This window comes from Pelophylax lessonae, assembly GCF_965119305.1.
Source record: "Pelophylax lessonae genome assembly, chromosome: 3".
Classification (NCBI taxonomy): Eukaryota; Metazoa; Chordata; class Amphibia; order Anura; family Ranidae; genus Pelophylax; species Pelophylax lessonae.
In genome coordinates, this window is record NC_138770.1 from 190,407,383 (window position 1) to 190,435,055 (window position 27,673).

The 27,673-nt window shown below is 42.7% G+C and overlaps 1 protein-coding gene across 1 annotated transcript in view; it reads right to left on the bottom strand.

Annotated features, from left to right (window-relative positions):
• LOC309549223 (G-protein coupled receptor 55-like) overlaps positions 1–24,957 on the bottom strand; it is a 184,232-nt gene extending 159,275 nt beyond the window's left edge. Inside the window, exon 1 of the mRNA XM_082249338.1 lies at positions 24,732–24,957. Within this exon, the coding sequence (XP_082105464.1) occupies positions 24,732–24,917 (186 nt within the window). The 5' untranslated portion in view covers positions 24,918–24,957. The remainder of the gene's footprint in view (positions 1–24,731) is intronic.
• Positions 24,958–27,673: the final 2,716 nt, after the last annotated feature.

Here is a 27,673-nt window from a genome sequence, read left to right on the forward strand (position 1 = left end):
TGAGTAATTTTCTAGCAAAAAAATTATGATTTTTACATGTAGGAGCGGAGTTCCAGAAATGGCCCGGTATGGAAGTGGTTAATTAAAGCAGAACTTAAATTTGAAGCATATTTTTGAGGTTAGGCTTATTATTAGATGTTTACAGGAAATTATTTTTAAAGGGTATATCATTTTAATGTGGCACTTTGCTTACATATAATGTGAATTGCATTCAATATTTAGTAAAATAATATTTTTGGTCCAATTTTAATTAATTACCTTCTTATTATATAGTGAATATTTATTCCTCTGCTCTAGGTCATGTTCAATGTTTAGCAATGTAATTCCATTTAAATATAATGAATGTGATAATACCTCTAGATCTGACTTAAATTCAACATCCAAATGTAAATACTTTCTGCAAGTGACCCTGCTGGGTGCTGTATCCCATATCACCAGTGCTATTATTAGTTCAACAATGGGCCAATAACATTTTTTAAATTATTATAAACCATCTAATTCATAAGTGTGATTTATGGGATATCCCTATTAGGTAGTGAACCCGCAATCACCAGTGCTGTACAGATTTGCAAATTGTGCAAAAAAAGCAATTACATAAATAAGATAATTTCAAATGTGAATAAATAAAATTCATCAAGCAAACTGCAATATATAGTCAATTTCAGTATTTGAAATCACAAGATTATGTGTCCATTATGAAATAAAATATAGTCCAATGTACTTTAAATAAACTCCTTATGTGGCATGATTGTGATCTCATACACCATCGACAATGCACACTATGCAGCTTACCTCACATGAAGACCACATTAGGTCCTACAGCACTTGACAACACTTATTTCACTCAAGGACTCGCCATACACTCTCCTTTCCTCCAACCTCTTATGGAGACCCCACAGGTCTCAAAGGACTCAGCAGCACATACTCCACTCTGTGGATTGCTATATGGTCTCCTCTCCTCCGGTCATCATAAACCAAATGCAACAGAAAGGATCCTCATAGTGTAGTATTTACATAAAATATTTTTATTAAAAGTAGTAACTTACATTAAAATTGCTGATATTCGGTATGAAGAGATCTCCAGAAACATATATTTACAAGCCTTTGGGTTTCGGCCGTGAACGAAAGTGACTTCACCCGGCCTATGTATTGCATTACAACACACGTGACTTCATCAGGCGTGACTCCCACAAACTGTAAACTCACCCATTTGTCCATGTCTTCATGCTTTATTTTATTAAGAAATCACTTTGAAAAACACCCCCACCATCATTTCTAGCCATGGCCATCTTGAGTAAGGGCAGATAATTCATGTAGCATTGGAAAAGTTATGTAGACAACTTGAGGGTATTGCGTTACCATAATCCCTAAACGTAGATTTTGAGAAAAACCCCTTTGCTAAGGTGTGGGACTTTAGAGGTAACAGTGGATTGCACATAAGAATAGTAAATTATAATGTTCTAAAATAGTTTTATTGAAAATTGGTATCACTCTCAACCAATATCCATTCTCATATGATTTAACATGATATACACATATTATGGCCATAAACATAATGGCTCATACATTACATTACAAAGATAAAAAACACACAAACATGGTGCTACTTGTGGGAGTGGTACATAATCCAACGCGTTTCGATAAATGTGTAACTAATAACATACAAATCTTCATCAGGGATTCTGATTCCATTCCTGAAAAAGCACAACATAGTGTAAGTTCTATACAACTTGAAAAGTATATACAAAATACATCTATTATACTTTATTATGCATCTGCGATTATTTCTCCCATGGAGGGAGCCAAGAAGAACCTCCCAAAATCAACACCCCAACCTCCCAATTCCACCACATACCTGGTACCCTGCACCCCGTTGTACTCCTCCTAGGAAGTGTATCCTGTGTTCTCAGATAGAAGCTAGAGCCAAGTATGAATGATTTCTGCTTCTTGTTCCTAAAACAATGATTATATCAATATGGGACAGAGCAGGATTCCCAAGAGGGGGAGGGGAGGGCAGGAAATCGGGCAGAAGGGCTCACCTAGTGTTCACAGTCCAGACGAGTACTATTTAGAAAAGGAATGTATATATAATGTAGTATTCCCCTCTACTATCAGCGCATCAGGGCAGCATTTGCTCATCCTCCATCTAACATAAAGAGCAGGACGGGGGAGGGGAAAAGGTAAGAACTACTTTTTAAGAACAAGAAACTCAAAACGCAGCCTGTTGAGAATCCCCCGAGAGTTATCTTGAACTACTCTACTGAACATGAGGATATCTATAAGATACTCAAAAAACATTGGGTAATATTAAAAGAGGATGCTATCCTCAAACAAATTGTTACCCCATCCCCTGCCATCACATATAGAAGGGCAATCTCCCTTAAGGATGGACTTGTACAAAGTGAGTATAAGGGCTCCAATAGAGGAGATCCATGCCGCGACCTGGGAACCTTTCCCTGTGGTAATTGTGAACAGTGCCAGGTTATAATTAAATGCAAAACCACCACACTACCCAATGGGGAGGTATTCTCCCTGAAACATTTTGTTAATTGCAAAACGGGGGGTTGTCTACTTAATGCGCTGTGAATGCAGCGCATTTTATGTGGGCAAAACGAAACAAGAGTTCGGTAAACGTATTAATAAACATATGCAGAGTATTAACATTGGAGATCTATATTTACCATTGGGTAGACATACGGCCATTGCTCACAAATACAGGATCCCAAGGGTGACGTTTTATGCCCTGGAACGCGTGCATATTCCGGCCAGGGGGGGGGATTGGAACAAGCAGCTACTCCAGCGCGAAATGCTTGGTGCGAACACCCCCCCTGGCCTGAATGAAACAGAGAGTTATAGACCCTTTTTGGAGGGTTTCTCATCAGGCAAGACTGACTAACTGATATATTCTTGAGTCCCTCTTTCGGGAATTGTTCTTCCGCTTCCCGGACATGATGTCTTAACTTTCTGTTTACCTCATGGGTTTATGAGATAGGAAGGATCTTGGGGAAATGTATAGGCAGCTTTCGAAAGTTGGACATAAGACGTGGGTTGGGCTTATATGCCCTCCCCCCTCCACTTTTCCATCTTTCTTTGCCTTGGAAGTTTATCCCCCCCATTTGTTTAAAAACTGAAATATTGTTGAAATGTATGCATTCATATACAGTGGTGGGATTCAAAAATGTTAGTAACCAGTTGCGACTTTCCCAGCAGAATGACCAGCGTGCCCCCTTTCAATGCACAGTGACCAGCGTGCCCCCTTTCAATGCATAGTGACCAGCGTGCCCCCTTTCAATGCACAGTGACCAGTGTGCCCCCTTTTAATGCAGAATGACCAGCGTGCCCCCTTTCCATGCACAGTGACCAGCGTGCCCCCCTTTCAATGAAGAGAGACCAGCGTGCCCCCTTTCAATGTACAGTGACCAGCATGCCCCAATTTCAATGCACAGTGACCAGCGTGCCCCCCTTTCAATGCACAGTGACCAGCATGCCCCCTTTTAAATGCACAGTGACCAGTGTGCCCCCTTTTAATGCAGAATGACCAGCGTGCCCCTTTTCAATGCAGAGAGACCAGCGTGCCCCCTTTCAATGTACAGTGACCAGCATGCCCCACTTTCAATGCACAGTGACCAGCGTGCCCCCCTTCAAGGCACAGTGACCAGCGTGCCCCCCTTTCAATGCACAGTGACCAGCGTGCCCCCCTTTCAATGCAGAGAGACCAGCGTGCCCCCCTTTCAATGCACAGTGACCACAGCATTGCCCCCAATCATTGCAGAGTGCCACAGAATTGCCCCCAATGATCATTGCAGAGTGCCACAGCATTGCCCCCAATCATTGCAGAGCGCCCACAGCATTGCCCCCAATCATTGCAGAGAGCCCACAGCATTGCCCTAATAATTGCAGAGTGCCCACAGCATTGCCCCCAATAATTGCAGAGTACCCACAGCATTGCCCCCAATCATTGCAGAGCGCCACAGCATTGCCCCCAATAATTGCAGAGTGCCCACAGCATTGCCCCCAATCATTGCAGAGTGCCACAGCATTGCCCCCAATAATTGCAGAGTGCCCACAGCATTGCCCCCAATCATTGCAGAGTGCCCACAGCATTGCCCCCAATAATTGCAGAGTGCCCACAGCATTGCCCCAATAATTGCAGAGTGCCTACAGCATTGCCCCCAATCATTGCAGAGCGCCACAGCATTGCCCCCAATAATTGCAGAGTGCCCACAGCATTGCCCCCAATCATTGCAGAGCGCCCACAGCATTGCCCGGAATCATTGCAGAGTGCCCACAGCATTGCCCCCAATCATTGCAGAGCGCCCACAGCATTGCCCCCAATCATTGCAGAGTGCCACAGCATTGCCCCCAATCATTGCAGAGTGCCACAGCATTGCCCCCAATCATTGCAGAGCGCCACAGCATTGCCCCCAATCATTGCAGAGCGCCCACAGCATTGCCCAGAATCATTGCAGAGTGCCAGCGTTCCCCCCGCGAGACCCGTTTACTTACCTCACGGACGGTCATCACGGCAGCTCCTCTTCAGTCCGGCTCCCCGCGTCTCCCCAGTCCTCCCGCCTCCTCGGCCAATGGCACGGTGTTTGACTTTCGGCCAATCAGGAAGCGGGAGGACCCGCTCCCTGATTGGCCAGGAGAAGGATCCTTGTGACAATAGCGAATTTTAATTCGCTATTGTCACAGAATGGGCGGGCTCGGCCTCGGGGCGCACTGCTCTGCTGCTCCACGGCCGCCAGCTTAGAGGGATCAGCCGGTTCTGCGAACTTGCAGAAAGTTTGCAACCGGTTCCATAGAACCGGTGCAAACCGGCTGAATCCCACCACTGTTCATATATCTCATCTTGGGTTTCATGAACACTGTTTAAATTATTGTATTTTCAAGATGTTTTGTAAATGCGCTGTGCGTTTTATGCTTTCTCCCATGGGGACTGTCAGGGCCAACCTCCTTTGGGAGCCCTGTAGAATTGGGCTACCCTTTCTCTCTTTCATTCTCCCCCCCCCCCTCCCCTCCTCCCCATTATCTGATTCTTGCACCTGCTGTGGATGTGGTGTCCCCACCCTTTGAGGTGGGATCAGCTGTCCCTCCAGTGGGATCTGACTCAGGTAGAAGCCCGGCACAGGTAGACCCCCCTAGGGGTTATTTGCTTAACCCCTCTCCATCAGGGGTTTTTTTTTTTGCGTATTCAGGAAGAATTCACCTCCTTTTTCATTTTTGACTAGGGGATGGATATCCCTGACCCCTCTTAGAAGGGATTACGCATGACCTGTCCCGGGGTGTATATATATCCCTTCTATGCAAAATGTGAAGAATCCCCCCGCAATTACCCCTAAAAAAGACCAATCTCAATCACCTCATTATACCTTAGATATATATTATTAAAAGAATCAAATTGATTTAAGTTCTCTACAATAGGTATTACTGAGGGTAATAATTCAGGTCCAATTAATATGTGGAAATTTCGAGATAACATGATGGTCAGAATGGTGCCTGTCAACATAGGACAGTATTAGATCTATTATACCCACCAATAGTCTGTGCACCGCCTCGCCCTACATACAATACAGCCGTTGTAGTTGCCCAGGCAACATAAATCAACAGCAGGACACTTCCGCAATAAACGTTTGGGCGGAAGTGACGTCATACATACACTACGGGATTCCCCGCATCTGCCAACGCTTGTCGGTCTGCATAAAAGGGACGCCAAGAGCCAGAGGGGAAGGTACTTCTCTCCACGGATGGATAACCAGGACCCCATGTTTGGGAGGATGCAGGAACGGGACAGAGGCTAGCAAATTGTGAGTAATGATGGCCATACACTCTTATTGATTGGGCTCCACTGGAAGCATGGTGCTCCTCTTATATGGGGAACCACCTGCTTAAAGATTGAAAGGGCTTTTTGTCTATCTCTGATCCTTTTAGGGGAATCTAATTATCAGGACTGGGCAAATTATGCAGAAACCTCTCTTGAATAGGTGGCTCTTCCTTATTTAAAGCGTGAAAACCACGGCGAACACTTGCTGTAAGTATTAGTGGTTACACATTTTCTGAATGGGTTTCCATTGGGGATAATACTTCCTTTTTAGAAACTATATGTTCAAACATTGAGAAAGTCTCCTGCACATATATTTCTGCTCTTTACAGGGGAATCAAATCACCAGGATTGGGGAAAACGTTCAGAGACCCCTCTCCTTAATAGGTGGGCTTTCCCTTATCCCAAGTGCAACGACTGGTCAAATTACGGATCAATATAAATTTCCCTGACCTAGACTATTCGTCAAGGTAAGAGATGATGCTATGCAAATGAATAGTTAATTCATGCAGGATTGAATAGGTTCCTTCTTAGTCTCGAAGCCTCCTAATCCTTACCTTTTCCCCTCCCCATCCTGCTCTTTATGTTAGATGGAGGACGAGCAAATGCTGCCCTGATGCGCTGATAGTAGAGGGGAATACTACACTATATATACTAGGGCTGCGGAATATAATCGAAAGATCGATGCATCGCGATTCGACCCTTCGCGATTCTGCATCGATGCGGGTTGCCGGCATAATCGATTAGGAAATTACGTCATCAGCCGCGGCCACGCAGTATCGCGCAAGGGAGAAAAAAATCACAAGATCAGCAGCTGATTGGTGGGTTAGTGGCGGGAGCTTAATAAAAAGGCTCCGCCCTTCCCCTTCCGTCTCTTTGACCCGGGCCGAGGCGCAGCAAGACATCCCCCGCGTGTATCGGCGTCCCACCTGCGGCCTTGCAGCCAAGAAGCCAGCCAGCCAAGCCACAAGCCAGTCCACACTCCACACACAGGAGCCCCAAGTGCGTCCCCATCGCAGCCAGCCAGCGCCGCCAGCCTCACCTCACCGTAGCCGACAGGCCCAGCCGCCACGCCACTGCCAGTGACGCCAGCCGCCCGCCACAGAGCCCAGAGAGCAGCACAGCTCTCTGGGCTCTGTGGCGGATAAATCTGTAGTGCTTGTCCTCCTCTGCAATGCAGTGCACAACAACAACCCACACAGTCACACAGCAGGTATGTAGTCCGAACAAATAATTGTGTAATCATTCATGGGGGTCTCGTCTGTATCTCTGGGGGATGTCTGTGATGGGGGGGCCTGGGACAGGGGACGGTCGGTCGGGGCCCGGGGGTACTGTTCTGCTGTGGCAGTCTGGCAGCCAGGGGGCTCTCTCTGAGTGTCAGTGGGGGCCTGGGGGTCTCTGTCAGTGTCAGCTGTGGGGGTCTGGGCAAGGGGGGGACTCACTCAGTGTTTGTCAGTGCTGTGGGGGATTGGGGAAGGTGTGGGACATCCAGGTCTCTGTCAGTGTCAGCTGTGGGGGTCTGGGCAAGGGGGGGGGACTCACTCTCAGTGTTTGTCAGTGCTGTGGGGGATTGGGGAAGGTGTGGGACATCCAGGTCTCTGTCAGTGTCAGCTGTGGGGGTCTGGGCAAGGGGGGGGACTCACTCTCAGTGTTTGTCAGTGCTGTGGGGGATTGGGGAAGGTGTGGGACATCCAGGTCTCTGTCAGTGTGTCAGGCTGCAGTGTCAGCTCAGCTGTGGGGGGAGGGGGGTCTCTGTCAGTGTCACTGTCACAGGCAACTGTGGGGTAAGGGGGGGGCCCCGGGGATTTTGGCTCAGTGCATGCATAAGGGACAGACAGACAGACAATCATATTTTATGAAAGATGTTGCTTGGTTGACTTGTTGCGGCTTAGTTTACAAGTTTTTTTTTTTATTTTTTTTTAAACACTGACAGAGTTTGGCAACTTACGTCATCCGTCTCCGTCACATATGTGGTAGTATGGTAATGACAGAAGGAGAAAAAGATCGAGAGATAAAAAATGCACCTAGCGTTTTAAGAGCAAACATCTGGGCACATTTCGGATTTTACAAACACACAGGGAAGCGTGAGTTGGACAAGACACACGCCGTATGTAAAGCCTGTCACACAAAAATTAAATACCTAGGGAATACTACGAACTTGAGAAACCATGTTAGCCGTTTTCACTCTGAGTTAGTAACACCTGTCGCCACAAGCAGTGCCACCACTGCCAAGGAAAGACTGCTAGACCAAGATCAGCCAAGAATTGATGCCATACTGTCAACTTATCCGCCCAACTCAGAAAAAGGGAAGAAACTAACCAAAGCTGTGGCAGCTTTCATCGCCAAGGACCTACGGCCTTACTCAGTTGTGGGCAACGCCGGGTTTCGCTACCTTGTGAAGACGCTAGAGCCACGTTATAAGATCCCATCACGCAGTCACTTTACAGAAAACGTTATACCTGCACTCTACCACGACACCAAAGCTCAGGTACTTGCGTCAATGAACCAAGCCAGTCGAGTCGCAATAACGTGTGATTCATGGACTTCAGTCACAACGGAGTCCTATGTTACAATAACAGCACATTACGTTACTAAGGACTGGCAGGTCTTGTCACATGTGTTGCAAACAAGAGCCATTTATGAGTCTCACACAGGTGCTCATCTGGCAGAGCTACTGTCTCATGTCGTGGAAGAATGGCAGCTGTCTGATAAATCTGTAGTGCTTGTGACCGACAACACGGCGAACATGATAGTTGCAGCTCAAGTTGGTAAATTTCCTCATGTTAAATGTTTTGCCCATACACTCAATCTTGCATGTCAGCTGGCACTGAAAGGGGCCACGCTCTCCAGGCTTCTCGCCAGAGTGCGACGAATATCCACATTCTTCCATCGCAGCACTAGAGCAAGCCACTGTCTAAAAGAGAAACAGAAATGTCTGGGCCTGAAGAATCATAAGCTAATAACTGATGTGCCAACAAGATGGAACAGCGCATATGACATGGTCGAGAGGTTCTTAGAACAACAACCCGCAGTTTGTGCCACCTTGCTGTCTCCAGAAGTCAGAAAAGGAGAGTCTGATCTCTGCACTCTCAATGAAACAGATGTGTCAAATGCAGAGGACGCTGTGAGTGCATTAAAGCCAATGAAGGATGCAACCTTGCTGATGTCAGAAGAGCGCAACCCAACAGTGTCTCTCATTGCCCCTCTAAATGCACAACTGCTCCAGAGCATGACAGACACCATGGGAGACACAGCCATGACCCATGAGATCAAGAATGCCATCAAAACAGATCTCCTGAAGAGGTACAGCAGTGAGGCAGAGAAGAAGATCCTTCATACAGCCTCTGCACTGGATCCTCGCTTTAAAGAACTGCCTTTTATTCTCACAGAGGAGGAGAGATCGGAGATATATAGAGGAGTGATTGAGGAGGCTGCATCTTTGGAGGTAATTAGAATTTCATCATGTTTCCTGCCAGACAGCTAGAAGCTCAGCTACATTGTGTTGTGTAATAACATGCCCTGATTCACTGATGAGGTGTGGGAAGTGGAACTGTATGGTATGGATTACCGTGCAGTTTCCCACACCTCATCAATGAATCACACTCTTAGTCAGTTCAGCTCTTCTTATACTATTATCTTTAGTTCAAACACACAGATTACATCTAATAGAAGGACAAATGTGGATGTAGTGCCTAGGGAAAAAGCAACTGTGGAAGAAGAAACAACACCCATTGAGGACAGCCATTCTCCTCCCAAAAAAAAGGCCACAACATCGCTGCTCATGACTTTGCTGGGGCAGTCTTTCACTGATGGTGCAATAGAACCTAAGACCCCCTATGCTAAGGCAGAAGACGAAATGGAAAAATATTGTAAAGCCCCACCTCTGCCTCTCACTGAGGACCCTTTAAAATGGTGGCGTGAGCATGAGGTCATATTCCCCCTCCTCTCTCAGCTGTCAAAGCACTACTTGTGTATCCCAGGTACAAGTGTATCTGCAGAGCGGGTTTTCTCTACTGCAGGAGATGTTATAACATCGAAAAGAAGCAGTCTTAAACCTGAGCATGTGGATCATCTAGTGTTCTTACAGAAAAACCTACATGTTCCCAAATGCTAAGCACTGAAATAATTACTAATTCATGTTTTTAATGAATTAGTAATTACTAATTCAGTCTGCCGCCAGTCACCAGTCAGTCACATCACCAGTCTTGTTTTATAGCTTTATAGCACTGATGGTTTGTTTTTGAAGATTGTCCTGTCCAATGTGTCCATTTCCAATCCATGATCCGTTCCGTTGCTTCACACTAAAAGTGTCTAGGCAAGTAGGCAGGGGTTCATTTAACCCTCAACCAAATAAATAATATTAAAGTGTATTTTCTTATAGACAACTGACTGACACCAAGCCAGCCACGGTGCAGCATTATAGGAAGGAAAATCATTGAGAGAAATAACTTGTACATTTGAAGCTTAACCTCGAGTAAATCTTATCTTATTGGATCACAAATAAATACACCAATTGTGGATTCTTGTGTAATATACTATATTTGTGAGTTTGTGAATGTGACCCCCATAGGATTTCCTCAAGGTTAAGCTTCAGTTTACAATTTATTCTCTCAAGGATTTTCCTTCCTCTAATGGTGGCTTGTTGGCTAGCTTGGCTTCAGTTACAGATGTAATCGACATGGTAGAGTGCTGCTCAGTGCAGTGCAGGTAAAGTTTTCTTTCTGTAACGTGACTGACTGACTGACTGTCGTGACAACTCAAGAGCTTATAACGCAGCTCTAGCAGTAACTCAACACACACACACACACACACAGTGTGTGTGTGTGTTGAGTTGATGCTGAGGCTGCGTATAAGCTTTTGAGTTGTCACGAGTCACGACACACACACACTGTGTTTAGTTGACTGGCAATGGCAGGGGCAAACACAATCGCAGTGAACCTGGAACATTTTATATTTTTTACAGCTTTTCTGGCACTGGAGAGATGGAGAATGGCTTGTTTTCAAAAATGGTCCATTCACATAAGTGAATTGATAATTATTTAAGCTTAAGCTTATATTTGTATAACTCCCCTCTAGCAGCCATCAACTCACTTCACTTGAGTTGACTGGCAGTTGCAGGGGGAAACAAACATCACGGTGAACATGGAAGTTATGCAGCAGTGCACTATTGCCAGGTTCACCTTTGATATTTGCTACTAGTCAGGAAGTGCTCTGTTTTGTAGAGGACAGGTTATGGCACACACCTGGAATTTATTGCAACGCATGTCTGTCTGCTGGTCTGTTGTACTCTGTAGCAATAGCAAGTGTAGGGGGTTCCCTCAACCAAACAAATACTAAAGGTATAAGTGTATCTAGACAACTGAAGGCAAGCCAGGCAGCCACGGTACAGGAAAGGACATCCTTGAAAGATTAAATCAATCATACATTGAAGCGTAAAACCTTGATTAAATCTTTACTGGATCACAAATACACACAAACCTGACCTAACCTATATGCCTTGAGTTGTACCAGTGTGCCAAACCAATGCCAAACCTTTCTTCGGTTCTCATGATTCTGATGCAGACAATCGTGTTGTGTGTTTTTTTGTGATCCCATGAAGATTTACTCAAGGTTTAAGCTTCAGTTGATGATTTACTCTGTCAAGGGTTTTCCTTCCTCTAATGGTTGCTTTGGCTTGGCTTCAGTTGGGTTTAATCGTGGTAGAGACAGAGACTGTCTGCAGGACAGGTAACGTTTTTTGTAAAGTAAGTGACATTAATGAATTGATAAGCTTAAAGCTTATATTTGTAACTCCCCTCTAGCAGCCAATCCATCAACTGACTTGAGTTGACTGGCAGTTGCAGAGGGAAACAAACATCACGGTGAACATGGAAGTTATGCAGCAGTGCACTATTGCCAGGTTCACCCTTGATGTTTGCTACTAGTCAGGAAGTGCTCTGTTTTGTAGAGGACAGGTTATGGCACACCTGGAATTTATTGCAATGCATATTCACATAAAAGGATTTATATATAATGTTTTGTGGGAATTTATGATGACCATTTTCACAAGAATATTAGCTTGGCTGGCTGGCTTTTTCTATCTTGGCTTGCCTTTAAAGTACAACTATAGGCCAAACTTTATCCAAAATCCAAAAAGTTTTGCCTTTAGTTGTACTTTAAATGGTGGTAGGCCTGGCTTATATTAATATTTTCTTTTATGAAGCAGTAAACTGCACTACTACAGTTTTTTACTAATTTTACTGTTACTTCTAGTAAAATACTAGTGTTGTTGTCTGTCTCTGCTATGCTGTTTGCATTTTCAGACCTTCCTATATGTTTGCAGTGCAAGTGCACTAAAGTATGCAGGGCTTGCAGGCCATGACAGGGTCCAGGAAAGTGTCCTTTGAAGCAAATGAAAATAAAAAGGATTCTTTTATTTGTGACTGCTTGATTGTTTGTTTTTTTTGATAAAGTTTTGAAAACCATTGGGCAGTGGGCTGGGCATGGGCATTGGGCAGTAATCGTGATGCATCACGGAATCGAATCGTATCGAATCGCGACCCTAATAATCGTAATCGCATCGAATCCTGAGGTAAGTGAAGATGCGCAACCCTAATATATACATTCCTTTTCCTGACCGCCCCCCCCCTCCCTCCCCTCCCTCTCTTGGGAATCCTGCTCTGTCCCATATTGATATAATCATTGTTTTAGGAAAAAGAAGCAGAAATCATTCATACTTGGCTCTGGCTTCTATCTGAAAACACAGGATACACTTCCTAGAAGGAGTACAACGGGGTGCAGGGTACCAGGTATGTGGTGGAATTGGGAGGTTGGGGTGGTGATTTGGGGAGGTTCTTCTTGGCTGCCTCCATGGGAGAAATAATCGCAGATGCATAATAAAGTATAATAGATGTATTTTTTATATACTTTTCAAGTTGTATAGAACTTACACTATGTTGTGCTTTTTCAGGAATGGAATCAGAATCCCTGATGAAGATTTGTATATTATTAGTTACACATTTATCGAAACGCGTTGGATTATGTACCACTCCCACAAGTAGCACCATGTTTGTGTGTTTTTTATCTTTGTAATGTAATGTATGAGCCATTATGTTTATGGCCATAATATGTGTATATCATGTTAAATCATATGAGAATGGATATTGGTTGAGAGTGATACCAATTTTCAATAAAACTATTTTAGAACATTATAATTTACTATTCTTATGTGCAATCCACTGTTACCTCTAAAGTCCCACACCTTAGCAAGGGGGTTTTTCTCAAAAAAAAAAAAAAATTAATGTAGCATTTACTTAACCACTTAAGCCCCGGAAGATTTTACCCCCTTCCTGACCAGGGCCTATTTTGCGATTCGGCACTGCGTGACTTTAACGGACAATTGCGCGGTCGTGCAACGCTGTACCTAAACGAATTTGGCGTCCTTTTTTTCCCACAAACAGAGCTTTCTTTTGGTGGTATTTGATCACCTGTGCGATTTTTTGATCATGCGCTATAAACAAAAAAAAGCGTCAATTTTGCAAAAATAACAATATTTTTCAAATTTTTTTATAGGAAATCCCCCCCCAAAAAAAAATCAAAATTTTTTAACATTTTCGGCCAATTTGTTTTATGCTACATATGTTTGGTAAAAAAAATCGCAAAAAGCGTATTTTGATTGGTTTGCGCAAAAGTTATCACGTTTACTAACAAAGGGAAAGATTTTTGTCATTTTTGTTGTTTTTTTTTTAACGCGTAATGGCGGCGATCTGCGATTTTTTTTTGCGGGACTGCGACATTGCGGCGGACAGATCGGACCCTTGACTGACATTTTTGACACTTTTTGGGTTACCAGTGACATTTCTACAGTAATCAGTGCTATACATATGCACTGTTACTGTAAAATTACACTGGCAGTGGAGGGGTTAACTTTTTTTTGAGAGGGAGGGGCTATGTGTGTCCCTAGGGGCGGGATTCTAACTGTGATTGGCTGTGGCTTGAGATGTATGAACAGTGATCAATGGTTCTACATAGTAGAACCGTATGATCATCATTCATACACCGGGGAGAATGACAGGCGGCTTGTTTACATTAGCCGCCTGCCTTTCTCCCTCTCCACCGACGATCGCGAGTGACCTCCGGTGGCGCGCGCTTGCTCCTGAGACCCTCACAGGCTAGCGACGTAGACCTACGTCGCTCTGCCTGTGAGGGGCTGACTGCCGCAGTAAATATACTGTGCGCAGTCGGCAAGTGGTTAATGGAATTCACTTGCCCTTAGCTTAGGCAAGGCCCTCCTCCCCCTCCAGATAAAAGAAAATAAATTCCAAATAGGACTCCTGGGATGTATGACATCTTTTTGGTCTAGACCAGAAACCATAAAACAACTGAAGAAATTAAAAAAAAAAAAAAGTTTAAAGCAAGTAAACATAAAATACCTATTTTTTAATAATGCTAGCTGCATAGGGATGATTAAAAAGAATTAATGTTGATTGAAAGAGTTCCGCTTTAGGAAGGGAGCCAAATTCAAAGATGGAGTTACATCTTAACATTCTTGCAATGAAATTTCCACTAGACACACACACTAACTATTAAATATATAATTAAAATAAAAAATATTCTATTTGATTAAAGTGTTAATAAACCCAGGACCCTGTAATTCATTTAGTAAGTATAAACTGCCAAATACCTTATCTCATCAGCAGTAGATAGCAGTCTTGTGACTTTTATCAGTGTCTGGGTAGAGCTTCTTAAAGGATTTTTCATTCTACTCTGACTGTCCTATGAGGCTGCAGGACCCCTGACCCTCTGTCTGAACAGTGCTTATTGACCCTGTGCTGATCACCCTCCCAAGAAAAAAAAAAAAACTCTCTAGCAATACACACCAAACTGAGCATGTGCAGATTGACTCCAAAGGCTCTGTTTTTTTAATGGGATAGATTGGGGGACAGTGGAAGGGGAGGATCATAGAAGACAGGATCTAGCAGCCTTTTTACACAATGCAGGGGAATAATGCCTTAGGTTCCACAGTGAGTAGAACAAGCATGCTTTACTGCATATACAGACTCATTTTACTGTTGTGGGTTTAATAACACTTTAAATTGTCCAACCATAGATCATGTTTCGCAGTCACAGAAAACCGTAAATTAGTTGCAATCTGCAGATTCCTGCATGAGAAAAGCACTGACACTGCATACACAGTTTTGAAACAGCCCATGTACACTCAGTCACAGAACATGTCAAATTTACCCAAAGGCAAATAAACAAATTGTCAGAGTTGAAAAACAAAATCAAAGTCCTGAGAGTAAAATTCAGAGGATCATATAGATAAAAAGTCACATTATTGAAACCACTTGGTTAGGAACTGGCAAATTAATCAGAAGAATGATCCAGTCGTATAATGTAGTTATTCGTGCATTTATGCAGAGAAATCCCAAGGTGGATGGCTCGATGGATCTCCTGGCCAGGGAGAGAGAGAGCCCATAACACACCAGGGGACGCCATGGAAGTACAAGTGTGTGGATACTAGTCCCAATGGGAATAATGAGGCAGTCATAGTTGCCTTCCCAGTGGCTGCTTCTTCTAATGAGGATATTTTTTAGAGATCACTCTGTCCAGCGCTCCAAAAGAAAAGCGAAAAAAACCTTGAGAGGAAGAAGAGGTGGATGTAAGTGCACTAATACACAAAAAGGACTGGAAGGACAGTCCTCCGGAGTTAGCACCATAAAAATATTTAGTTTTTCTAAACATACTCTCTCCACAGGAGCGGTCCTTATTGAAGAAAGGGCTCAACTCTGACCCAAATACAGGTCCAAATGCCTTTAAGGACCTTCATTAATTTATAAGGAATTTAACCCTTATGATAAATTTCTCCGATGCCCATACACAGAAGGAAGAGATCAGCGATTCTCCCGTGGTGGATTTAGATAATACTACCCTTTCTATGATAGATGAGAAAGACAATATGGTTACTATACTCAACTAGTTCCTATTTGTCAGTTCTCACCAGGTAGAAGAATTATATAATCCTGATATTGTGCACACTAATTTCAAACCCAAGTCTGTTTTCTACTCCCATAATTCAAGAGGGCCCTTCATTAAAGCATTTTATAATGTCACTTATAATCATCTAATAAAACTGTGCAAAACATCTTCTTGGAAGAAATATAAGAGTTTAAGCTTTGAGAAAACTAGATAAAACAAAGATATAGTTATTAAGCCGATGGATAAAGGCGGTAGCCTAATAATACAAGATAGGAGTGATTTTTTGACAGAAGCTTTTTGGCTATTAGTGGACTGAGCAACCTACCTATAGCTGGCAGTTGATCCTTTGGCTGACTTTAAATTGGAGCTAGCCCTCATGATTGATGCAGCTTTCATGATAATATCATTAACAAAAAAGAGATGGAATTTTTACTACCTGAGGTCTGCAGTACACCATATTTTTACCACCTCTCGAAGGTCCACAAGAGTCTTGTGAACCCTTCTGGCAGACCCATCATTCCCAGTACTGATGGTTTGACTAGCGGCCTCTTGCAGCAGATTGATGTCTTTTTGTCTTTTTGCAGTCTTTTGTCACTGGTCTGCCCTCCTACATCAGGGATTTGAGTCATCTTATTGACATTCTACTACAGTATAGATGGGAAACCATTTGCATCTAGGTTTATAGTCATATAGTTTCCTCCCCGAATAATAAGTTCTCTCTATACATCCATTCCCCATACAGTAGGTTTAAATGCACTCAAATTTTTCTTAGCGAAGAGTGGATCTATAAATAATAAACAAGCTAGATTTATTGTGGAATGTGCAGATTTTAGTCTAGAGCACAACTATTTTCCTTTCTAGACCAGTTATTTTTTATAAGCACAGAGCACAGCCATGGGAGCCAATTATGCTCCATGTTTTGCCAACCTAATGATGGGATATTGGGAGGAGCTCTTCATTTGGAAGGATAACACATATGTGAGACATCTTGTTTTGTATGGGCGATATATAGATTATATCATCATCATTTGGGATAGTGATATAGAAGCCCTTGTGGCTTTTATAGAGCATTGTAACAATCAACTAGAGGCAACTCATATTTGCATTTTGGTAGTTGCTGTTACCCTTTAATGGAAGAGGAATATACCAGCAGGGCAGTTTTGGAGATTGAATTCAAACTGTAGTAGAACTGAAGAAGATTACATACAGCAAATAATAAATTCAGCAAAAAAGGCTATCCACTAGATCTAGTAAAACAGACTCATAACAAATATCTATTAGATGAACCCCCCAAAAGCAAGTTTTTTTGAACATCGTAGGCTAATCCCAGGTGCGCCTCTGTAGCATTTTGCTCAGAAACACAATAAGAACATCAAAGATTTGAATGTTTTCGCCATAGAAACCACCCTGGCAAACCTACCAGATAATGAAAGGTTCATAAAGTTATGCAGCCAAGAGACATATTGGATTTATATATTAAAACACACTTGCGGCAAATGATCTCAATGAGGATTTAGAAGTACATACTGTTCCATAGTGTTGCTCTCTGTCCTCTTTGTTTTCTGTTTCTGTTGCTTCTGTTCTCTGCTTTTTGCTTCCTATTTCCTATTTCTGTTTTTATTAAGTGAATTTTATTGTGATCATGATTAATAATAATAATATAATATAGTAATTCAACATCTGTATTTTCTTTTCCTAAGTATTCATGTGTTTATGTTTTTTTTTTTTTTGTATTTTGGATCTTGTAGCAATTCAGTAGTATTCAGTGTGGGCGGGTCCCATGGATTGCTGCCATTATGCTATTTGCTTGGTGACTAGTGTGCCCCTGTGCTTTTAAGGAGGAATGGACTTCCTCCAAGAAAACCTGCCCATAATCTATCCATTACTATATATGTGCTCCTACTATGGAGGCTCTCTCTTAAAATGTATACAGTCAGGACTGAAGATAATACTGGGGGGCCTTGTTGCAGTCTCTGCAACTTACGAATGTATTTGCAAATGTGGGCAAACGAAAACCACTGTTTTTCATGTGAACTGTTAGAAAGGGCAATACGATTTGTTGCAGGCTGGTTGGTAAGTTGAGCTGGGAATTTTTCTTTGTTTTTGTTTGACATGCCTCACCCTTCCTTGTGCACCTTGCTGTTAAGGCCAGTTATAGGTTGGGGCAGTTGCTGTTTGTTTGTACCGCTGGTTATCTGGCGAGGGGGTGCACTGGAAACCTTTGCTGCCATTGTGCTATTTGTTGGGTGTCCAGTGCACCCCTGTGCCTTTAAGAAGGAGTGGGCTCTCTCCAGGCAAACCTGCTCTCAATCTATCCCATAATATATGTGTTCCTACTATGGAGGCTCTCAAAATTTACGACTGCAGAAAAAAATGGGGTGCCTTGTTGCGGCCTCTGCAGCTAATGCATGCATTTTTAAGTGAAAATGAAATCCCTGTTTTTGACCTGAACTTTTAGACAGGGCAATTCGGTTTGTTGCAGGCTGGCTGGTAAGTTGAGCTGGGAATTTTTTTTTTTTTTGTCCCTGGATGGATGGCTGGAGGTCCAGTTCCTCTTTTTCCCCTTTTCTCCTTAAGTGTTCTCACTCCTTGTTGCCTATAAATTCCTTCCCAGTCTCCTCAATCACGTGACTTAAAAAGGGGGCGGGGCTCTGAAACACTTGTCTGGAGATTGGCTATAGAGATGTCGCGAACATAAAATTTTATGTTCGCGAACGGCGAACGCGAACTTCCGCAAATGTTCGCGAACGGGCGAACCGGGCGAACCGCCATAGACTTCAATAGGCAGGCAAATTTTAAAACCCACAGGGACTCTTTCTGGCCACAATAGTGATGGAAAAGTTGTTTCAAGGGGACTAACACCTGGACTGTGGCATGCCAGTGGGGGATCCATGGCAAAACTCCCATGGAAAATTACGTAGTTGACGCAGAGTCGGGTTTTAATCCATAAAGGGCATAAATCACCTAACATTCCTAAATTGTTTGGAATAACGTGCTTTAAAACATCCAGTGTGTGAATACGATCAGGTATGATGTTGTATCGATCAGGTAGTGTAAGGGTCACGCCCGCTTCACAGTGACAGGCCAAACTCTGACAACCGCAAAACAGTCCATTTGCAGTGGGCACAGTACAGTCTGTGGGCCTGACACTCACTGGCAGGCAACTGCAATTATATTACAGAGGAAAAATTAAATTACTTTTTTATCTGCAAGGTGCTGTGCCACCCTATATGAATGGTGGGCAGTGGGCACAGTGCGGTCTGTGGGCCTGACACTCACTGGCAGGCAACTGCAATTATATTGCAGAGGAAAAATTAAATATATAAATATCACTACTTGTACTAAATTAATAGACGATGTTGTAATCCACTGCGCTTTAGGAAACAGGTAACACAAACCTGACAGAATAACACAAATAACACAAATTGCTGCTACTTAAATGAGTAAATATAATAAAAAATAAAATTCATCCAGAAAAAACAGGAACTGGCTTTTTCATTCGAATTTCAGTAGCACAGGGATGGTGATAACCTCTTACCAAATAAATAGGATGATAACATATACCAAAATATATGAATCAGATGTGATAAATAAAAGCATAAAATCATAAATACATAAAAGCATGAAATCACATCAATAGGAGACCATAAAGTCCATAGGTATAAAGTGCATAGAGCAATGAAAGTGCAAACATGAAGGATCACAGGTGCAACTTATGGGGACCACCCCTGCTTGCCACCACCACACAGTGCCGGGAGAAGTATCTGAAATTCAGACTCACCAGACGCCTATGCCTAACCACTCTCATGGACTAGTCAACAACAGCATATAGTAAAATCAGGTTTCCTCCAGATCTCTGATTTGTGCTGCAAAGACTCCTCCGGAAGATTTCCTGGTAAATTTATAGTGCACTAGTGAGTCTGAATTTCAGATACTTCTCCCGACACTGTGTGGTGGTGGCAAGCAAGGGTGGTCCCCATAAGTCGCACCTGTGATCCTTCATGTTTGCACTTTCATTGCTCTATGCACTTTATACCTATGGACTTTATGGACTCCTATTGATGTGATTTCATGCTTTTATGTATTTATGAATTTATGCTTATATTTATCACATCTGATTCATATATTTTGGTATATGTTATCATCCTATTTCTTTGGTAAGAGGTTATCACCATCCCTGCGCTACTAAAATTCGAATGAAAAAGCCAGTTCCTGTTTTTTCTGGATACATTTTATTTTTTATTATAGGAAAAATTAAATGAATTTTTTATCTGCAAGGTGCTGTGCCACCCTATATGAGTGGTGGGCAGTGGGCACAGTACAGTCTGTGGACCTGACATTCACTGGCAGGCAACTGCAATTATATTAAAGGGTAAAAATTAAATGACTTTTTTATCTGCAAGGTACTGTGCCACCCGATGAGTGGTGTGCACACAGTACAGTCTGTATATATATATATATAAAAAAATAAAATAAAACCAGACTGATATACCAGCCCTAAAAAGGGCTTTTTGGGGTGCTGTCAGGACGCTGTCCTTACAGCAGGAGTGGACACAGAACACTGGCCTAGCTAATGATTTCCCTATTAATTCAGCAGCAGCAGCACTCTCCCTGCTGTAACTAACTCTGCAGCTTCAGAATGAATCTAAGATGGATGCTGTCCTTGCTTTTTTTATAGGAGGTGGGAGGGTCTGGGAGGGAGGGTATGCTGATTGGCTGGAATGTGCCTGCTGACTGTGAGGTACAGGGTCAAAGTTTGCTCAATGATGAAGTATAGGGGGCGGACCGAACATTGCATATGTTCACCCGCCAAGGCGAACGCGAACAAGCGATGTTCGCCGGGAACTGTTCGCCGGCGAATAGTTCGGGACATCTCTAATTGGCTACCTTCTGTGGTGCAGATTTGAGCTGGGGCAGGTTCTCTGTGTGTGTGTTTGAATTACTGGCAGCCCCTGAATCTTGTGGCGGCTGCACTTTGCGGCTTCCCTCTGGCAGTGTCTTAGTTGATTCATCAGCTGAGCTTCCCTACAAGCAAGGTGTCTGCTAGCGGTCGATTTGATGTGGAGTCACAGCTGTCTGCAGATCTCTTATGATGGTCCTTTTGGTTTATCCCTCAGCTGAGTTTCTTGTGGATTAGTGGAACCTAGCAGCTTCTCATGCTAACCCAGCAGCTTCTGACAGGTATCCAAAAACATGTACTTCCCTGGTGTCCCCTAGTGCGTGTAGGGGCTCTCTTTCTCCCTGGCCAGGCGATTCATTGACCCATCCAACCAGGGATCTCTCTGCACACATGCAACAGTAACTATATTATACCATTGGATCATTCTTCCAATTCATTTGCTAGTTGCTAAAAAAGCGGTTTCAATTAGGTGACGTTTGATCAACATGATTCTCTGAAATTTTATCTCTATGATCTTCTGATGTTTACTCTTGGAACTCTGGTTTTGTTTTCGAACTCTGACAATTTGTTTCTTTTCCTGTGGGTTTGGTAAAATTTGGTATATTCTGTGGCTGAGTGCACATAGACTCTTGCAATACAGGACTGGCTAGTTGCAGTGTCAGTACTTTTCTCATGCGGGAATATGCAGATTTCAACTAATCTATGGTTTTCAGAGAATATTTAATAAAAATTATATAATATTATATAATAGCCGTGCTCAACCAATCTCATCCACTATTAATGTTCTGTGCAGAAAAAATACTCTCAAATCATATATAATATGTTACCAAGTTCACTAGAGTAAATGCAAATAACAAAACCATGTGATAAACAATATAGGCCAAATGCCTCGTGCACATATGAGTGTGTGATACACTTAGAATATATGTGATAAATAAAAAAACTCAGAATAAATATATATAAAGTTAAAGTGCTCTAATCCAGTGCAATATATAAATAATCAATTGAATAATTCAATAAACTGTAATGGGAAAAAGGTCCTCAGATGAATTAGTGAAAATTAAAGTGCAATGTGCAAAATAGGATCCAATCAGGTACTGGTGTGTGGGACCATAAAACAGATTTGTTTAGTCCAATAACACCATCCTATAATTAAATTAGAGTCTCTGAAAGATCTTGTAATAGCACTTCTTGGGTCTTCAACACCTCCACCAAGACACAGGACCACCCGGTGTGCACAAAAATGCTTACCAGAGTGAACGGACCCCTTAATTATAGGGGGTCGGTTCAAGCTGAGATTCAAGGTTGTAGACAGGGTAATTAGCAGGCGAAAAAAACTAGTGGTTCCGTTTCCAGTAAGTAGCTCCAACCAATATACACCATTCACCTGGGGGGTCTCCTCACAGCCAGGAAATATATTCCTCGATTTGCATGATAAAAAGAACAAGGATGGCTCGCATGGTGAAGTAAGTAAGAATAGGTTTAATGAATAAAAGCGGATGCACTTACATGGCAATTTCTTTAAACCCTAAAATTAATCAACTAGAACAAATTTGATCTATTTATTTAATAGCTTTTTTTGTGTGTGTTTCTGTCTAGTGGGAGTTCTTACACTTTTTTCTTCTTTTCACTGTACTGATGCTAGTGTCCACTAGCTATTTATGCAGCTGCATTGGCTTTATCTCATTTAATGGTCATCATCAGACCAGGTAATGTTGATGTGCTTTTTTTTTTCTATTTTTCCATAACATTCTTGTCTGTATTACCCAAATAAAAATGAAAAAAAAAAAATCTTCATCTGAGAGTATTTTAGCATTGATGTAACAAACTTGGATGAAAAGTAAAAACTGTTACTATTGTTACTATTTACAGCTGCACCACCTGTTTAAACTCTTGCCGTGCTCACTGCACGCTTCCACCACACTGACCAATCTGTCACACTCCCCGACAGGTCTCGTTCTTGGCTTCTGATCGGGAGCCAGTGGAACAAACTCCTGATCATGTGACCGATGTAAAAGCCAATCACATTCATCTAACCTCTATTGGCTGCCTGCCCGCAGCTTGGGACAGATACAAGGGCAGTTGCACCCTACTAAGAAAGTCAAACAGGGTTGACTTTACTGCACAGCCTACAAAGGGGGATCTGTGATTAGCAATAATGATTTGTAGGTCTCCCCCTGTACACCTGACGTCAGCTCTTTTTACTGGAAATGTCACAGGGGGTGTAGGGTCAATATAAACAGCAACCTTTGCAAACCTTTATAATGACAGTGATGGATATGCATTACTTTTAGATGCACACAGATTTTCAATGTTTAAATTGCCTCAACACCTCAACTAATGGGGCCTACCCATTATTCTACCCCTAGGCCCCATAGCAGTCTTGTGCTATCAATTTGCTTATTTATATATTTATATGTGTTTTATATGAATTATTAATTATTTTTGATTATCCTAATTAATCCATTATTTTTCCACATTGTTAAGCAATTCTGATTCTTTAATATTTATATATATATATATATATATATATATATATATATATATATATATATATATATATTTTTTTTTTTTTTTTTTGTGTACCTTATTTGGGGTATTAATGCTATTAGGATTTGTTTGTTAGGTTGGGGACGTAGACTATATACTGCTAGAGCTTTGTAAAACTGAAACAAAGTTTTGATTGAAGGCTTGTAGTGCATTCAGTTTTTTATTGTGCTGTTTGATTAAACAAAACAAGCCTGTATGAAATATGATTGTCATTCCCATGTTCTTGGAGAAATGGCCTTTCTCTGGTATGTGCCTTGATGGTATTTAATAATAAATGTTATCACCACTTTTGATGGGTGTGGGGGAGCCCCCCCCTCCCTTGAAAAGTAAATTTGTAGTTATACTTTGGTCTAGACATAAAAGTTAACTTTTTCCATCTGTATCACAATTGGCTCGACAAAATAAAAGATGCCTGTATGAAATATCATTATCATTCCCATTTTCCAAGTTCTACAATTATTTCATAAGTATGGCCTTGGAGAAATGGCTTTTGTAAGTGCACTGATGGTATTGTATTATAAACAATGGTATATATGGTTCTAGACAGAAATGTTAACATTTTCCACCCGTGTGTCACAATTGGCTTATACATAAGTTTGGCACGGAATTCTTTCACTGCAAAAAAAATGAATTCGTAGTTATACTTTGGTCTAGACGTAAGTGTTAACATTTTTCATCCTGGGAATATGGCCTTGGAGAAATGGCATTTGTAGGTGCAAAGATAGTATTGTATTATAAATAATGGTTTTGCCACTCTAGATGGGTGTGAGGGAGCACCCCCATCCCTCAACCATGAATTTCTCATTATACTTTAGTTTAGACATAAGTGTTAACATTCTCCACCTGTGTCACACTTGGCTTATACTTAAGTTTGGCACGGAATTCTTTTACTGCAAAATAGTAGCAAATGGCATCAAGGCAGCAGTTAATGTTAGATATACACAGTGTCACCTGCAGGAATATGCTGATGTGTTTTCTCACTGTGCAGTCTGAAATAATCTGTCTTCGAGCCAGAAACTGCAAGAAGATGCCAATATGAGTAAAACCGAAGCAAATCACAAACACCACCAGATTACAGATGATTATGCGCACAATACTAGCCTTGGGCTCTTCAGACTCTACTGAAGAAGATACGGGGACCAGTAGTGTCCTGATGATCTGAATAGAACAAAACAACATGATGGTCATAGGGATTACAAATCCAAACATTTCCAGAGGTATTATTATGTAAGGACTCCAAATGTTGTCAGACATGTTATGAAAACATTTAGCATTTTCTGATTTTTTTTTGGTAAAAAATGTGAATAAGGAAACACTCCACACAAAGACCCATATAATGATACATATTATTATGGTCTTTTTGGGTGAACGTAGAACCCTGGTCCAGAAAGGGTGCTTAATGGCTATGTATCTGTCCAGGCTGATGAACATAATTGTGTAGATGCTGCCATACATATTTGTAAAGTAGAGGGATTGTAGGAAACCACACAGATGATTGCTCACCTTGATATTATCTTGGGAGAAGTGTATTTTTATGGGTAAAGACAGAACAAGAAAGAAATCCAGGATTGCCAGATTAATCAAGTATATAGAATATTCTGTGTATTTTTTCATGGAACAGCAGAAGATCCACAGAGAGAACGAGTTCAGCGTGAAGCCCAGGATGAACGTGGGAATATATATCACCATCTGAATAGGGTCCAATATTGCAGAAGTATTCAAATATGGGCAGCTGTCTTTACTCGCGTTCATTATTCTGTTAACGCAAGACAATTTAGCATTAGATTTTTTTTTCCTGGAAAGGTGTACATCCAAGTACAAAATTACATTTACCATGATAATTCTAAAACCTAATTTGAAAGTAGACTCCTAACCAAATACACCAATTGTGAGACCTTTTACTTACCAGTTTTCTAATTAGTTTTTTTTTTGTGTTTTTTTAAAATGTCTTTCTAGATTGGTCCTTTGTTTTTGGAACACTTTTCAATGCTACATTCAACTATCCCTTAGATTCTCAGAGTCTCTGAAAAGTAATCTTTTGGAAGAAACGTATTCCAAAACCATTTATTTCACCAATGTGCTCAGATAGTCATAAAAATACTTCAATCTAATTTGGTCCAAACTTACAAAAATTATTCTTGGTTTCTATATCTTCTTTATCTCAACATACTTACCATTATTTAAAAACCAAAACACGTACAGTCCATTCATTGCTAACAAGAATCAGTTAGTTTATGAATTACAGCACAAAGGAGGAGGATATTTTATTTATAAGACATATTCACCTGGGATTGCTATTTTAGTTTGGCAAAGACAAAAGTTACCATTTTTTTAACCAATGAAACACACGAGACTCATCCATGCGTATAAAGGCAGGTATCCCAATACTTTTGACAATATAGGGTATGTTTAGATACAATCAGAATGTGTTTACATGAAAAAGCCACAATTGCTGGAAAATAGATAGAATTGTAATGGTTAGGATCGGTGGATAAATGGATCAGCATTGTATTGGAGGGAGGGGGCAGCAGTGTATTAGATAGTGGGGAGGGGGGCCAGCAGTGTATTATATAGTGGGGAGGGGGGCCAGCAGTGTATTAGTGGGGAGGGGGGCCAGCAGTGTATCAGATAGTGGGAGGGGGCCAGCAGTGTATTAGATAGTGGGGAGGGGGGCCAGTAGTCTATTAGACAGTGGGAAGGGGGGCCAGCAGTGTATTAGATAGTGGGGAGGGGGGTCAGCAGTGTATTAGATAGTGAGAAGGGGGGCCAGCAGTGTATTAGATAGTGGGGAGGGGGGTCAGCAGTGTATTAGATAGTGAGAAGGGGGGGCCAGCAGTGTATTAGATAGTGAGAAGGGGGGCCAGCAGTGTATTAGATAGTGGGGAGGGGGGTCTGCAGTGTATTATCTAGTGGGGAGGGGGGCCAGCAGTGTATTAGATAGTAGGAAGGGGGGGGGTCAGCAGTGTATTAGATAGTGAGAAGGGGGGGCCAGCAGTGTATAAGATAGTGGGGAGGGGGGTCAGCAGTGTATAAGATAGTGGGGAGGGGGGGCAGCAGTGTATTAGATAATGAGAAGAGGGGGCCAGCAGTGCATTAGATAGCGGGGAGGGGGCAGCAGTGTATTAGATAGTGGGGTGGGGGGGTCCATCAGTGTATTAGATAGCGGGGAGGGGGCAGCAGTGTATTAGATAGTGGGGTGGGGGGGGTCCTTCAGTGTATTAGATAGTGGGGAGGGGGTCCATCAGTGTATTAGATAGTGGGGAGGGGAGGGGTCTGCAGTGTATTAGATAGTGGGAAGGGGGGGGGGTCTGCAGTGTATTAGATAGTAGAGAGGGGGGCCAGCAGTGTATAAGATAGTGGGGAGGGGGTCCCGCAGTGTATTAGATAGTGGGGAGGGAGATCAGCAGTGTATTAGATAGTGGGGATGGGGGTCAGCAGTGTATTAGATAGTGAGAAGAGGGGGCCAGCAGTGTATTAGATAGTGGGGAGGGGGCAGCAGTGTATTAGATAGTGGGGAGGGGGGGTCCATCAGTGTATTAGAAAGTGGGGAGGTGAGGGGGTAGCAGTGTATTAGATAGTGTGAAGGGGGTCATCAGTGTATTAGTTAGTGGGGAGGGGGGTCAGCAGTGTATTAGATAGTGGGGAGGGAGATCAGCAGTGTATTAGATAGTGGGGAGGGAGGCCTGCAGTGTATTAGATAGTGGGAATGGGGGTCAGCAGTGTATTAGATAGTGAGAAGAGGGGGCCAGCAGTGTATTAGATAGTGGGGAGGGGGCAGCAGTGTATTAGATAGTGGGGAGGGGGGGTCCATCAGTGTATTAGAAAGTGGGGAGGTGAGGGGGTAGCAGTGTATTAGATAGTGAGAAGGGGGGGGGGGCAGCAGTTTATAAGATAGTGGGGAGGGGGGTCTGCAGTGTATTTGATAGTGGGGAGGGGGGTCAGCAGTGTATTAGATAGTGGGGAGGGGGTCAACAGTGAATTATAGATAGTGGGGAGGGGGTCAACAGTGAAATATAGATAGTGGGGAGGGGGGTCAGCAGTGTATTAGATAGTGGGGAGGGGGCCAGCAGTGTATTAGTGATTGGAGAGGGGGGCCAGCAGTGTATTAGATAGTGGGGAGGGGGGGTTCAGCAGTGTATTAGATAGCGGGGAGGGGGGTCTGCAGTGTACTAGATAGCAGAGAGGGGGTTGTATTAAATAGAAGGGAGGGGGGGATCAGCAGTGTATTACATAGTGGGGTCAGCAGTGTATTGGATAGTGGGGAGGGGGGTCAGCAGTGTATTAGATAGTAGGGAGGGAGGGGCCAGCTGGGCTGTTCCTAGAGCCTATGGCCTCCCAGCTGGGCTGTCCCTGGAGCCTGCGCCGCTCTCCCAGCCCCCCCCCCCCCCAACAAGGAGTAAGAGAAGGAATAAAAAGAGAGAATACATGGAAGAGAGGGGAAAAGT